The sequence below is a fragment of the Elgaria multicarinata genome, chromosome 7 (assembly GCF_023053635.1).
Source record: "Elgaria multicarinata webbii isolate HBS135686 ecotype San Diego chromosome 7, rElgMul1.1.pri, whole genome shotgun sequence".
NCBI classification, from domain to species: Eukaryota; Metazoa; Chordata; class Lepidosauria; order Squamata; family Anguidae; genus Elgaria; species Elgaria multicarinata.
In genome coordinates this window covers 52,586,764-52,602,854 of record NC_086177.1, presented here as the reverse complement: position 1 = coordinate 52,602,854, position 16,091 = coordinate 52,586,764, and the positions used below count along the sequence as shown (strand labels likewise).

At 41.4% G+C, this 16,091-nt stretch overlaps 2 protein-coding genes across 3 annotated transcripts in view; one reads left to right on the top strand and one right to left on the bottom strand.

Moving 5' to 3' along the window:
• The window catches only part of RALBP1 (ralA binding protein 1), a 32,357-nt gene extending 27,511 nt beyond the window's left edge, over positions 1-4,846 (top strand). For both annotated transcript variants that reach the window (XM_063130559.1, XM_063130560.1), the window contains one exon: positions 3,429-4,846. In XM_063130559.1, the coding sequence (XP_062986629.1) occupies positions 3,429-3,707 (279 nt within the window). In that variant the 3' untranslated portion in view covers positions 3,708-4,846. The remainder of the gene's footprint in view (positions 1-3,428) is intronic.
• A 5,541-nt stretch (positions 4,847-10,387) lies between these two features.
• PPP4R1 (protein phosphatase 4 regulatory subunit 1) overlaps positions 10,388-16,091 on the bottom strand; it is a 40,655-nt gene continuing 34,951 nt past the window's right edge. Inside the window, exons 15-20 of the mRNA XM_063130564.1 lie at positions 15,081-15,242; positions 14,656-14,756; positions 13,772-13,892; positions 13,543-13,677; positions 12,802-12,943; positions 10,388-11,488 (exon numbers count right to left, since the gene is read on the bottom strand). Coding sequence (XP_062986634.1) covers positions 11,325-11,488; positions 12,802-12,943; positions 13,543-13,677; positions 13,772-13,892; positions 14,656-14,756; positions 15,081-15,242 — 825 coding nt within the window. The 3' untranslated portion in view covers positions 10,388-11,324. The remainder of the gene's footprint in view (positions 11,489-12,801; positions 12,944-13,542; positions 13,678-13,771; positions 13,893-14,655; positions 14,757-15,080; positions 15,243-16,091) is intronic.

Sequence of the window (16,091 nt, the reverse complement as noted above, 5' to 3'; positions counted from 1 at the left end):
ACCTGGTGCCCACTGGATGTTTTGATCACAGTTCCCAAGATTCCTGACCATTGGTTCCAGTGGCTCAGGCTGATGGGAGGTGAAGGCCAAAATATCTGGAGGGCACCAGATTGTAGGGAAGGCTGCTCCAGAGGATAGGACCAAACCAGTGGGTTCAAATTACAAGGAAGAGGATTTCGACTAAACATTAGGAAGAACTGTCAGGGTAATATCCAACTGTGCCCCAGCACTAGCATAAACCAACCGTTGCACAGCATAATGAACGCTTGCTAGGGAAAAGGGGAAAAAGTGTCAATTTGCTGCTGAAATTGGAAGCTACCTCCTTGACATGAATCAATTGTGGAACAGTGTGTGCCTCAGAAAGCGGTAGACTCTCTTTCGTCATCAGAACTTTTCAAGTCAAGGCTGGATGGCCCACCTATCAGGGATGCTGCAGCAGCACATTTTCCACAGAGACAGTGGGTCGAATGAGATGACCTTTGAGATCCATTTCACAGTGGAGGCTGGTGGCTCTGTTGTCAGTGGGTGGTGAATCCGCTCCGGGTTTCAGTCAGAACTCTGAAGGAGCTATCCAAAGTGTGAAGGATTCTGACTGAAACTCGGAGCAACCAGCCTCCACTGCTGTTTCAACTCTGTGATTTTTGATAATGTGTTCTGAGAACACGGCCTCAGATGGGGCTTGTTCTCTCAGGCTGCAATCTTCTACCCAGTGACCTGGGAGTAAATCTCATTACTTCTGAATAGATGCAGAGAGAGTTGCACTGTTTATGCTGTTTCTGTTGATAGCTTTCTGATTGGTTAGAACTTTTCTATTCAAAGAATGGTATACCTTTATAATTAGAAATGTGACTGTTAAAGGTAGATATGTTTTGCATCAAAATTACAAAATAATCGTAATTTGGCAGGCGTAAGTTGATTTTAATTGAAAATGTCTTGAATATATATGCAGTATTACTGTAAGGATACCTACAGCATAGGCAATTAAAAAATGTTTTGAGTAATGGAAAAACTGTCCTTTACTCATTTCCATTGGTTTTACTTGGAAAATAGAAAAAAATAGAACATGGAGCTACATAGATTTTAATAAGACTAGTGATACATTGCAATTGAATCAGTGCTCAGCTAGTTTTGCAAGTATAGAATAGATATTTTCAAATTTTGAACCTGTGTCCAAAGGTCAGAAACACGCTTGGCCACTTTACTGTATTTTATAATAACTGCAATATCTTGCATAACTTAGTAAAAAGAAAAGAAACCAAAATGTGGGGGGCTGGGCATTTACAATTTAAGCACTGAATTGTATAGTTCTATATTTGCCTTCTGTATGTGGCAAATTAAGTGCTTAGTACTTCAGCAGCCTTTATTATATTTGCTCTTGCACAAACATTTTACAAATCGAGAGACTAGCCTATGCCCCTCAGTGAATCCTTGTTTGTTGGCACTAGAAAACAGGTATTCCACACACAATCCCACTCACAGGAGTCAACACTAGCTCTTGTACTGGTGCTGCCTATAGAGCTTACCTTTGTATTTAAGAATCATAAATGTGTTTAAGAACCTTCTAATGCCTTTGATAAGCACAATTTGAAAATGAAACTGACTCTAAACTGTGTGCAATCTACTCCAGTCTCCCATGCAATGAAAAAGCTGTAATTAAAAAAAATCTGTAGAAAATAATCATGTCTTCTATTAGGACTCACCCATTTTCTAGTGTAGAGAAGCACACACACACACCCCAGTAATAATAATAAAAAAACCTGCACTGGCAAATAACTTGGCAACCCTGATAAATCTTCCCTTCAGGAAATATGGCCATGTCCTTTTGTGGGTTCTCTGGACAAGAAGCTTGCTTATTTATTTATTTTTATTTGAAGTATTTTATCCTGCTCCTGAGGCAGAATGGCCTTGAAGTGGCTTATATATAATCAGTAAAACAAGACAGTCCCTGCCTGCAGGCTTACAATTTAAAAAGACACGTTATGCAAGGAAAAAGGAATGAGGAGGGAAGAGGGGAAAAGTTAAGTCTTTCAGTAGCGTTGGTGGAATGGCCATGCTTCCTCTCTCCTCTCCCGCCAAACAGCCTGCTGGAATGACAGTTGAGGGCTTGAAGTGAATCTCCCTCCCATTCAAAAATCTTGCCCTCTCCCTGGCGAAAGCACTCTGTGTAATCTGTAATACACCGAAGTGCTGGAAAGGCAGTTTTGTGATCTCATGAGGTGGGTTAGGGAAGCTGATGGATGCAGTAGATGGAAGATTGAGTCCAGAGGGAGGCTTCCTGTTCCAGTGAAAACATGCAACTTGCATTGTTTCTTCAGACCTTAATCCAGCATTTTCATTGGTCTCCCAAGTGCCTAGAGAACATTGGGAAGAGTGGGTTGGGGATTGTGCCATGGAGCTTGGCCCCACTGCCTGAATGAGAGAGGACTTACAGGAGAGCACTTGTCTATTTTCCAAGACCCTAGCCCATGCGAATAGTAACTAGGTGTTGTTGTCATTGTTGTTGTTGTTGGCTAAACTTTAAGGCATGCAAATCTACCCCACCCTCCAAATGAAATTGAGCCACTTGAGCCTGGTGTAAATTTCAATACAATAGAGTAGATTAACTGTCACACATAAACTGCCCTACTAGAAGAGCTGACCCAAAATAAAATTTGAGGAAACTCCTTGAAATTGACATCTCAACGGAAATGTTTAATGTTCACATAGCCTTTTACAAAGCCCTTTAAGGGTGTTCAGCTTTGAATTACTATCTCAGTAAACTTTGTAACCATCTGAAAGGTAGTTCAATATTATTACCATCTTGCAGTTGGAAAGGTGAGGTGGAGAGAGAATGGCTTAAGAAAGTCTATCTAGGCTGCAATCTTACGTTCCTTTTCCTGGGAACAAGCCCCATAGAACTCAGTGGGGGTAGACAGGTATAAGATTGTACTGCTCGTGAGTTAGTAGCCAAGGCAGGATTTGAACTGCAGACTTCCACTTCATATTCTAGCCACCGCGTTACTTTAGCTTTCGTAATATTCTTTTCGGAGGCATAGAGCTTCAGAATAAAGTGTAGCTGTAAAAACTCTTGTATATAAACAGACCATTTTAGAAACGTTCAAACAGAATTTTCCAGTGACTATTAAAAATGGTTTTTAACTTTGAATTACTACAAAGACCTCTTTTACTGAGCGGCAGAGAGTTGGGAGCAGGGAGTTCAGGGTGTCTTGTGTTGCGGTTTAATCTTGGTTGTCATAAATTTCCAGTTCTTCCTGAGGCTGGCTTTTCCATGTGCCTCACCCTCCTCTTTTGCTCTGCCGTGAGCATTCTTGTTCCCCTTCCAAGGCAAAGCGGCAATGAGTGATCCCCTATTAATGATTCATTAGCCACATAAGTAGCTGCTTGATTGTAATTGAAGTGACCCTTTTCCCCCTTTGTGCTGGGTAAAGATTAAGAACAACCATCTGAACCAGGCGATTCATGAGGAGCGTGAGGCCATCATTGAACTGCGAGTACAGCTTCGGCTCTTGCAGATGCAGCGAGCAAAATCAGAGCAGCAGGTGCAGGAAGAAGAAGAGCTTGAGAAGCGGGGAGGCACATCGCCACAGCCGCCGCAGCCGCCAAGAGACGTCCTCTCGGAGACAAAGACCGCAAAAGAGCCGCCAAAAGCAATCAAGGAGCCAGTGAAGCCATCACCAAGCAAAGACCGAAAGGAAACGCCAATTTAATTGGATTCCTAAGGTATTCAGGATATTGCCTGGGCAAAGCCAGGACTGTGCAACTTACTGTAAATCTGAGGCTTGTATATTCTGTAAATACTTTCTCTTTTACACCCTGGAGACATTTTGTCTCCTTCCTACCTGTGGCTTCTGCCTATCAGGCTCAGGTAACTTGGAAGGACAAAGCAATGAGAGGTGGGCAGGAGGGTGCAGCGGAGCGGTTACTTGGCCATGTCAGACGTTGACTTCAGGTGACCTTCAGTGATTCGGGGGGGGGGTGTTCTTTCAAAACAACTAGTTAACCGCTTTGAAGCAGTCTTGGGTGACAATGCATGAGAATTGTCTGCCCACGGGCTGCTTCACACATGACACTCACTACATAGGTGTAGGAAAAACCACATACCAAGCCAGGTATTTAACAACTCACCTGGTAGCCATTAGCAACCAGGAATTGCATGCAGGCAAGTGAGCAGACTGGGGAAGAGGAACACATTGCGCCATCCATCTTTTGCCAGTCTACTTTGTTTCCATGCAAAATGGAAAACCCCTTTCTCTGCAACTAGCACGGAAGCCAAGCAGGCTGGCGGAAGAGGGACAGATCGCTCCTTCCGTTCTCCGCTTATCCACTTGATGGAAGGCATTTTGTTCCGAGCCTGTTAATGGGGTAGTAGCCTGCAGTTTCCTGCTGGTCACGGAGAAGGGGGCTTCTCTTCCTCTTAAGCCAGGATTGGAAACTCAAGCTCCTAGCCTCTTATCAGACTGGTAACTTTGATGGAATTATTTACAAGGCAGCACATACCCATGTGTGTGTCATGTGCAGATCATGGTTGTGTCTATTTTCCTGTGTGCAAACATGTTTGGGATCCAAAACTGTTGGTAGCAAAACACATATGAATACACCGTGTAGGTAAAACATCCTGTGTGAAGTGGCTCTTGTGTGATAATTGGGAGACCCACCCATAACTGTACATTACTTGCTTTGTGAATTACTTTGCTCTCATTCATTGTAATTTCTGCTTATACTCACTCTTGCTTGTGCCTTTTGGTAACAGGAACTTTATAAAATAGATTTGTCCTGAGCAGGTGGAAGGTCTACAAGTGCAAAACATTAGTTATTTAACATTTTCACCTTCTCCTAAGAATTTTTTTTTTAAAAAAAACCCTGTATGAAAGTACATATTAAATTAAAATGAAAAATAAGCATATCCCTGTAAATGAAAGGTGTCCACTAAGAGCTGTTGAACCGTGGCAATGCACTTAATTATAGGATTGATTAACGGGAATGTCAAATTAGTTAGCGGTGGGAATACAAGTACTGTGTATAGTAAACAGCCTCTTAATGCAGACTAAAGTTTCATTTCTTCCCTTCTTCAAAGTTGATTTCTACAGTAGATAAATCTCTGTGGATAATGCTTTGGTGATAGCCAGCCCAAAATTTGTGGACAAGACCCAACAGAGGCTCCAAGTTTGGGAAAGGGTCAGAGCTGATTGTTGCACTGTTCTTTTATGGTGCTAAGATCAATTCCAAAGTACAGTACAATCCAAAAGAACTCCAGCCTTCCTCCCAAGCTTGGAGCTGGGCTGGATGCCATCTACCCCATCTGCCACCATATTGTGCTTCTGAGGAGCATTGAGTTTGGAAGAGGACTCCAGCGTTGCTCCAATAGTTGCACTGTGCTTCTGATGCTTGGAAGTGTGGCATGATGCAAATAAGTGCCCGCCCACTAAAGCTTAAGAGTTGGAAATGGAAGGGTTGATTGTCCTCTACACTCATTCAGTGCTTCTGAGGCCCTCGGAGCATCTCTGGAGCATAGTGCGATGGCTAGGCCAAGCCACCACTTCCTGGCTCAGAGGGAGAGTTGTGGCTCCTCATACTTTCGAGAAGGTGGTGGGTCACTCACTAGCCAAGGTTGAGCATATTTGTAAACTTCTGGGTGATGAAAGAGGGTGGCCCAGAAAGATAAATGTCTACCCTAACCAGGTAATGTGTCTTTCTGTGTACAGAGGTTCAAGCTATTCAAGTGTTCTCAAAGAGCTGGACCAAGGGATTCCTGATGGAGATCAGGGTTCAGCTGCCTTGTGCTTGATTATTTATTGTTGCCAGCAATTGGAATGTTAGGGTAGTTTTTGTCTTTCAGCAGCAACCATTTTTAAACACCTAGTTTAACTGAATTGGTCATCTCAGTAATGTTGAACGGAACTCCACAGGGTGCTTGTTGCTTGTTTAGTTTCTAGTCTGCATATTTATTTTTGATGTATTTGTTTCCTTTGCATATTGCACTGTTGTGAATCATTGGCCGTGATTTAATTTTTGTACTAATAACACTTTTGAGATATGTTACAGAGAACAGCATATTTTTAAAAAAATCTTGGAAGAAAAGAATTTATGGAGACTGGTCAGATGTGTGTGTAAAAGCATTTTCCTTGGCCTGTTACATACCTTTTATATTTTCTTGCAGTATTTCAACTTTTTTTTAATTCACACTAATTTCTATTAAATTGAAAAACTTTTATATAATCCATGTTCATCAAGCAAATCTCTTGCTGACAGTTACCTTATATTTTGTCAAGACCATGTTAATCAAGTAAATAAATTCATCATCCATCTGCAAATGCTTTTATTAATTTGACTGTAGAAAACACCAAATATAGGAGTGCCCCTGGTTTCTCTGGCCCACATCCAGAAATTCTCATTCACTTGTAATGGTTGGCCAAATCTTGAGAGATAGGAGCGGATTGCTTATATTCCCTCTCTAGGTCCCATGGTGCCCTGCCACTCCACACAACTGGGTCACACCCCATTGTTCAGCACAAGGCCTCTACAACGGATGAGTGAGGGCTCTTCCAAACCACTTCTGACTTTTCTTGTGGACCAGGAGTTCTTTGGAGCTGCTTGGAGTTCCCTGAAGCTCTACATTTTATATCCCCTACAGAGATATCCATATAGTCTTTCTCCTCAGGAAAGGTGACAGCGTTGTAGAAAAGGTATTCTTCCCCCCACTCCACTTACTTAGGAGTACTGCTTTTAGTAAAAGTCCAGAGAACCAGAAATGAGCAAGAGCAGCGATACTTTGGAGATAGCCAGTCGCCTTCTGCCATGCATCCACGTTGCTGGAAATCAAATTTGAAAGCTCTTTCAGACCTGCTGAGGGGGCTGCATCCTGTGTGTGCCCCTGCCATCCCTCAGCATATAACTCTTAATACTTTACAAGGTTCCCCTTCCCCTAATGAAGGATGACACGTGTTCTGGCCCTAAAGTCCACAAGAGGTGGTGGCTCCTTGTGCTGGTTTCCATAGGAGTGTCCCACCCCAAGTCAATTGTGTCTCCCTATCAAAGGTGTATTTGTCCCAACATTAACAAGAGGTCTCTCTCAAGGCGTCCTTTGATGTATAAGGTTACTTCAGCTAGCATTCTAAGGCAGGACAAGAGAGCTGTTACAGAGATTACTGTTTTTAGACATCCCACTTGATTGCTTTTCACTGGCTTAATATGAATTTGCTTTCTTAGTGGCAGATGTGCCGTTAGTCTCACACACTGGTTTGTTACAGAGGGATACTAGTCTGTTTGCAGATTCGTGTAGGCTCTTCTGAGGAAGTTGTCTTGCAAGTTCCATGAGGTACTTAGTTATTTCAGAGTTATCCAGTCATTGCTTCTTTTCTCAAGTCACTGTTCTAATGAAAGGTTGCCTTTAGAGCAGGAAAAGGCTGATTTTAATTAAGCTTCCAAGGATTCATGTTCCAAGTTAAGGTGAGTTGCACTGTGACCATTGTTTTTAAAAGAGGAGAAACACACGAGACGCCCATCTAGATGGGGCTAAAAGATGGAAGGTGAATATAAAAGTCTACTCCTGCGCGGCACCTGGTACACAGCATTAAAATATTAAAACAGCAAGTGGATTAAATTTTTAAACGATTGTGAGCACTTCATAATTGCTAAAGAAGGTATACAGCAAATGTAACAAGAATTTTTTCCCCACTAACAGGTTTGGCATATGATCAAACACCACGGCTCTGTTCAGATTTAACTTGGAGAAGGGTGGTTAGCGCTATCTACACCAAGTGCTCCCACCAGGTGACCAGGGACCCATGCTCCATAGTGTGGTTACCCTAATCACCTACTGCTCCACAGAAATCCATATCCTCTGACTGGTCCATCACGTATCCCAGCGGCCTCAGTGGCACTACAGCCAGCTGCAGGCAGCCATTCTTCTTTCTTTCAAAAAATAGGCAAAACAGCTAAAATGGGCATTTCCCCCATAGGCTAAAGTGTGCGGATGTGCATTTTTTGCAATTTCGCAAAAGTGCATTTGCACATTCTCATGCTTTAGTCAATGAAGGAAAAGCACATTTTGCGAGTTCTTTGTGCTCCATTTGCTTCTTATCCTGTGCCATGGAGATCCCACATGGTAGCAGGAGTGGCAGCCCTGTTTTTGACGGCTCTTGTGGCTAAGCTCCAGGACAGTGTTTGCTTACCCATGGGGTCCTGATAGATGACACACTAAGCCATGGTTGGGGCCACTAACCCTTTTGCAGCACATGCCTAGTAAGGGTGGTTAAACCCTGATTATGTAGCCACCATGGTTAGGAAAAACTACCTACAAATGACACACTAAGCCATCATGATTAGCTCAAAACTTAACCATCATGACTTAGTGTGACATCTGAACAGGGCCAATGTTTTTCCAGTTGGAGCCAAGTGATGGGGAAATAAGTTAAAAGAAAGGGATTAGTTAAACACATTAATATGGTCAGTGGTGGGGAAATAAGTTAAAAGAAAGGGATTAGTTAAACACATTAATATGGTCAATGGGGCAAATTAATCATTTGACATTTTATTCTAACCCTTCTGTGGGAATGATATAGGTAAAAAATATAAAAGAGGCTGCATGAACATGGAGGTGGGCATACAGATCAAGCTTATCTTTATGCAACAGACCAGTGTGGGTGGTGCAATGACTGGTCTGATCTTGCAACTTTGCTCAAGTTAAACAGGTGTAGATCCAGTTAGCCCCTTGAGTGGGAGACAATGACAAACTCCATGGAAGAGAAAGACAAATACAAAACAACCAGTCAGGTAGTAAAGGAGCCTACAGTTAACAAAATGTACAAAACCACCAAAAGCACCAGCTTTATGCACACCAAAACTGACAAGACAAAGAAATGTAGTAGCCATTAGGGATACACTGTATGTGTGGTTTGCAACTGGCTTGTGGAATCTAAACAGTAAGCCCTTATCATGGTGGACATGAACACCAGGAGACTGCATGACATTTGGATAATGTTTGAACTGTACATCCCAAGTCACAATGTTCCCACTTTACAACCCAGCCTTTCTGCTATACCAGAGCACACAGTGGTGGCCAAAATTGTGGACACTTTTTGAAATTTTCATGTTTTGCAACTTTGCATGCTTATAGAAAATGTTCTGTTTCACAAAATTCAAATGTTTATGTATCAATTGAAAGACCTGATTCACTTAATACAACAATCCTGCTTCTTTTCCTAGGTGTCCAATCAACTCTTTTCTTTGGTGCCATTGTTCTATGTATGATGTACGTTCGTACATTTTTAATTTGAGAAATACTTCAAATATTCACACAATCTTCAATTGCGCTTCAGTTACAGAACAAACAGCAAAACTGACTTTCCCCAACTTGAAACATGATATATCACAGCTACTGCCATGTGATTGGTCCCCAGAACAAGGATTGTGATTAGCCAGTAGGGTTTGCAATTCCAATCCATCTTCACTCAATCACACCTGTGTTTGTTTTTAGACAAAGTAAGCATAACGTTTTTTTGTACTGAATTCAGCATTAAATTCTCTTTCAATTGATATATAAACATTTGAATTTCGTCAAACAGAACATTTTCTATAGGCATGCAAAGTTGCAAAACATGAAAATTTCAAAAAGGGTCCACAATTTTGGCCACCACTGTAACTTCTATACTACTTTCAGCCAGAACAATTTTCTTATGCCAACTATTGGGAGGATTTCCCAAATTCATGAAAAATTATTTCATTCAAACCAGTTGAACATACTTTAATGCTCAGGCAGTAGCCTGGACTTCTCTCTTCTCAGAGCTTCCAGGCTATGGCCCTTGTGTAAAGGGCTTTATCTAAGTAGCACAGGTTAATGTAGAAATGTGTGTATGCATGCACACACAAAGAATACATACAAACAAAGATGAAAAGTAACAAGGCAGCGTGAAGGCCAGGTTATGGTCTAAGGATTCATAGTAAGGTGTTGTTAAGTAGTTCTACTCTAGTGATTTTAACTGCCACCTTGTTAACTATCATGTCTCTTTGCGTTCAGGTATAAACACACACATCTGCCACAATCTAAATAGGAAGAGGTATGTGCGCATATCCAGGAGTCAAAAGCCCAGTCCACAAACCTGGCTTTGCATTATGACTCCTGAACAAACAGGGTTCTTTTCCCTCATGTCTCCTGGATTGGGCTTTCAGTACTGGTTGTACAAGTGCTTCTTCCAATTGTGCCAGGACATCCACCTCTCATCTTGAGGAAAACATGAATAAACATTAAAATGCAGTGACACCATCATGCTAATTTAAACACACAATTTTAGGCACGCACATCATCAGAATAGGAAAAGGAGAGACTTGATAAAACCATTACATATTTGCAAGCTTTTATGTGGTATTAAGAGAAGGAGATTGCATTCACTCTTATTAATAAATTTTTTATTTGGACAAGGAGAGAACATTTTAACACAACAGTTTGAAATAGCATGATTAAAGACTGCAGCACTCCCAAGAGTGGTAACAGATATGTACAGTATATGAAGAAAAAGTTGCACCTCAGAGCCAATCATGATCAAGTTAAAAATACCTGACTTGAAGTACATGTGCTAATACGTTTCCTTCAGGTCATGACCAGCATGAAAAAAAACACCATTAGGACACAGGTACTCAGTGTAGATTTCTGCTAATGGATACAGCAATATGCTGTGTTTAAGGATTAAAATCAAATTCTGGTTTAGTGTTAGCACTGAGCCCTTAAGGTGAGAAAACAAACACCAAATCTCTACTTTTCCCTCATTTACACACATCAAAACTATTCACACTTCAGGATGTGCCCAGCTGCACACAAATTACACCTTTTCAAGGATAAAAACTTTTAATAGCTAATACTGGAGGCGTCTCTTGCTTCTTGGTACAAATCTGCCTTTACAGGCTATGAGAATTTCAGCTATCAGTTCCTAAGGAGAAAAAAGTTTGCTAAGTGAACTCCTCAGGAGAAAACAAATGCCGGTCTCTGGGAATCACATCCCTTCTACACTGAAAATGCTCAGCCCATTCAAGTTTCACATATTCAGGAAGACAGAAGATTTAAGGCTCCGGTGGCAAATACAATCCTCTGAGCAAAGTTTTTCTAGAGTCAAGATTCAACAGGTAATGTTTATTTTTTTTCCCTTGACTCTCTAAATTCTTGGTCTCAGGTTTAAACAACATCCAACTGAAGTCAAGTCTGGCAAGAGAGTCTCTCCATGAAAAAGAGTTTTCAGTCATCCATTTTAGGAGCACTTGAGGATTGCCTGCATTTTGTAATGTTTGGTGTGTGTGTTTTTTATTAAAATTATAGTAACATTCAGGAATTACTTTTAGTAAGTTGAAGAGGCTGTGCTCATGGCATCATCTGCAATTTTGGTACTGGCGGGGTGGATACTTGCGAAGTATTTTACGTCATTGTCATTATCCATTTGGAGAGCCACGATTGTCTGTTCCACTGCTTCTTGATGAGAATTGACACACATTAGAAAATATTCTGTGTGGAGAGAGAGAATGAAAGGGGGCGGGAAGTTAGCATTGGAATTAGAAGTGCCACGTCTCACGCAAACTCTAAATTAGATACAAACAACACAGCAAGCCAATACTAACGATTCACATGGTGATGCAAGCAGAACACAACTCACACAGCCCATCTTTCTCTTCCCCCTCCTCCTCAAACCTCTCTAGAGGGCTGAGTAATGATGCTGAACAGCATGGGCTGTGTCACATACAACTCCAGTGGTGGGAGGGTTCTTGCACCATTAGAGCTACCATCAAATACAACTCAAATGTTTTTCCACTTTTGATAGAGAAAATGATTTTTTTCACATTCAATTCCAGATAAGATGCTTTAAAACAACAACAACAACAACCCTCACCCCACTTTAAATGCTTACGGTCATAGTTTAACAAAAAATCATACCCACCCTTAGTAGGTCCATATACTGGGAGCAGGATCCTATTTCCTTCTGGCTCAATACGAGGTGCTGGTTATAACTTAAAACAGGACCAGCATGAAATGAAAAGCATTTCCCCCCCCTTAAAACTGATTAAGAGCACCCCCTTAAGCTCATCATCCAGGCCCCAAGTGAAGACTGTCCCTCAAACCGCAATGCACTTCCTCTAGTAATGCACAAAAGCCAGAATCGGAACTTGCTTTTGAAGAAAGGCAGCCTTTCTTCAAACGCAAGTTAGGGGTGGCCAAAGCAACAAGTGTACCAAATGACAATGGTGCACTAAAATCTCTATGGGCTGGTTTGTATGATCGCCAGCGCAGTTTAAATAAGCCATGGTGAGTTGCAGTGCATACCAACCACCATTGTGAATATTCAAGCTGTGGCTTATTGGGATATGCGAACCTGGGCAGGGTGGCTTGTTGCTGCAGGTAAACAAGCCATCCCAGAACCCTACTACAAACCATGGGTTCCAGGTGGCTTCTTATCCATGGCAACAAACCACTCTCCCCGTGTTCGCATGTCACGGCAACCGCCACTACATTATTCCCAGTGCTAAGCCAGTATGCATCCCAACCCATCATGCCTTATTGTGCAAACTGGGTTTATGTCTCCCTTCCCCAAATCTGGCTCCTAGAAGATCTCACTGCCTCCTAGCTAGAAGTATTTCAAACATTAAGATCTAGTACAAAGCAAAAGACGGGCTTCATAAAAATATAATGGCATGAGAATACTTTCATTGGCTAACAACAAACATACGGCAAAAGAATACACATAGGAAATGGGCAGAGATTTGACAGTTTTCTACAGAACAGGAAATGCAACAAGAGCGCTCGAGGCCTGTAGTGCCACCAACCTTTCTCTAAAAGCGTCTGCCTTAAGGTTTTCGCAAGTAGGACTCTAACATTTGGAACTCTATCTGAGGCCAAGTACAGTAAATGGGGCAGGAGATGTTCAGCAAAATGGTCCATTGGCAGGCAGTCATCTTCTATAATAGTCTGAAAGGAAGATGAAGCAAATACTCTAAATTTCAGTAGAAAAGAAAGCAATACAGATTCCAAGAATAGCCCACAAGGACTCCTGTCTACTAATACAGCTGAGCAAAACAAGAAGGAAAAAGAGGCAAAGCCTCAAAATACCATGGGGGAAAATATATATATCTGCCACTACCCTTTTGAGGGTTTGCATCTTTTAAGGCTTCTTGTGTTCGGGGCTGTCCCCTCCCTGCCCACCCCTTTCCCCTCAGCTCTAATACATCTAGCTAATTACAAGGAAAGCTTCAAATTATCTTTTGGATAATGAAATAAACATTAAATTAGAACGAAAGAAAGATCAATGTTATTAAGGCTTAACCAGTGGTGAGCTCTGAGAGCTCTTTACCTTTGTGTACGGAGCACAGTAACAGGGATAATAAAATCCAGTTAAGCCCTCACACCTCTCATTCCTTTTGTAACTATCTCCATACACAAAAACACACACACACACACACACACACACACACACACACACACACACACATATATAAATAATCCAGTGTTGAAAATAGAAGTGCCAAGCAAGTTGCTGGATACCAGCAGTAAGGAAATATAAAACTTACCTGACAAATAAAGACAAATGTTTGTCGACCAGACCATTTTGGGCATCTGCAGAACCTTTCAACCAATTCATTCATGAGGTCGACCACAAATGTTGGCGTTGGAGCATTATATAGCTTCTTTACCATTTCACCAACCTAAAAAACATGTAATGAGTCCAATACATAGGTTACCTGCTAAAATGGTTACTATATTAAATTCTATTTTTAATATCAATGATTTAGCTCATACCAGCTTGTAGGAAATCCAACGAACAGAGGAAACTTTGTCAGCACAAAGGCTGAGAGAAATAGGTCGCAGGTAATCGTATATGTCTCTGGCACTATACAGATCTAGAAGCAAGATCAGCTGCCTACAAGAATAGAATGAACAAAGGGCCAAAACTAGTAAGAAATCATGAAGATGGTGACCACCCCTTGGAAAATGTCATAATCCTGAATAAAAAAAACCTGGCTGAGTGGCAGCAAGCAAGCATGCTGTCTCCTACGCGCTTGCTGCTTCCTTCAATCAACAACCCAGGAAGGCTCAACTCCTAGGTTGTTGTTGTGATGTCTGGCCCGGGACTCTGGGTTGTTCAGGGGTTAACCCAACAATCGCCCATGGTTTGTTATTGGGACTGCGTTACACTGGTCCTTTAGTTGCTACACTGGTACCAGTTAGTTTCTGAACATAATTCAAAATGCTTAGTGTTGACTTCTGATACCCTATACTGAGAGTAAGCACATCAGTAGTGGTTGTCAGTCTGACTGCTGGCCATTTCTGGGAACTGCTGGCTTCCTCCAATCTCTCAGGCCAGGACTCAATGGCTGTTCTCCACAGATGCTCTGAAACTTTCCAATTGTTAGGCATTTTGCTCTGTCATCTTACAAACCTGAGAGCCAGTGTGGTGTAGTGGTTTTGAATGTTGGGATTAGAACTAGAAGAGGAGAGATTCTCCTAGTCCCAAATCTCTCAGCCATGAAGCTCTCTGGGTGACCTTGGGCCGTTATGTACTATCATCTAGGAACTCCCTCACAAGGTTGTTGTAAGGATAAAAGAAGCACTAGTTACAATGTAGTTCTTTGCTGAAATAAGGTTTAATAGCAAGATTTGGAAGAACTAGGTAATGAACTTACTCAGCAAGCTCTGCTCGGAAACGCCAGTTCCTGCTGTTATCTGTGACTAAGAATTCCTGAAGCTGGTAAAGATATTCCCGTCTTTTATCTGGGTGAAGAAGCTGGAAAAATAATTATGAACATTGTCAGAGCCATGGAGACACAGAACACAATTTTTTAAAATCAAAAATGAGGCAGTTCCAAAAAGAACTTTTGAGATCTCCACAAAATATCCTAGAACAAGACAGCAAAGTAAAATGCAATGTAAATCATAGCAGAAATTAAATAATCACCAATTTCATTACAGATGACAACCATTAAGTTTTACTTCCTTTTATTTTAGAAAGAATACTAGATATTTATGTATTTCATGATCTCACATAACAGACCTTTGGAGGGAAGTGAAAAAGCAACTTTATTTTTGTATGCATAAAAGAAGAATGTACCTTCAGAAAATCATGCAAGTGCTTAAGCACACCAATCCTGACTTCATCAAGGTCCTTTAAGAAGCCATTGAAAACTGGAACCAAATCACCAGCTGTAAGCTGGTCTCCAAGGATGACTGCAAGTTCATGTATAGAGAATGCCAATGTCCTTCGAACTTTCCACTGACAGAGAGAGAGAGAGACACACACACATTCATTCACAAGGCACACTAGTTAGTAAATTTTACAAAATGGTTTCAAGTCTAGGCTTAGTTTCCTTGCATAAATATTAAAGCAAAATAAAAGCAAGTTAGTCCAGCATTTTGTTTTAAGACGACTAGAAAAAAGTTAAAACGAAGAAGGCTAAAGCTTTCGGTGGCAACAGGGGAAAACAACACATGCCTTGTCTCCCTCTCCCTGTTCCCCAGGAGAGACTTTTGCGAAACCAGTAGGAGAAGCAGCACCAAAAACTGTAGCATCAGAGCCACGTAAGAGGCATCCCTCGCACCAGTGCCGGGTGCCCAAAGCATAACCTTAGGCTTTCCACCACTGCACAGTGGAACACTGGACTGGAATTTAATCCTGTTTGGCTTCTTTGTCTGGAACTTTAGAAGTATTAAGATTAATCCTGCACTGCTAGTAAAGTCTGGACTTGTATGAAAGCTATAGGAAACTCTTGTGATAAATGTCAGCACAGAGCAAAGTATTTGTCTAATCCTTGCTTTTAATTCTCTTACTAGCTAAGTGGATTTAGCATTTGTTTATTGCACAGTGTTTAAACAGGAAGAGTGGTGTTTTATAGACATTACATCACAGAAAGCTGTTCCAACAGCAAATCTATTATATAGCTGATCTGAGTAGACTGAAGTAAAATTCCAACAGGTGCTCTGCTGCCGAGAAAGATAAATATAACACAGGCATCCACAAATCCACTTCCTAAGATACCAGCAGTGACTACTCCTTCTCAGGTACCTCTGCTCTCAGGAAAAGTAACAAGTGTTATAGTAACCAGAATTGGCCCAATATATTTGT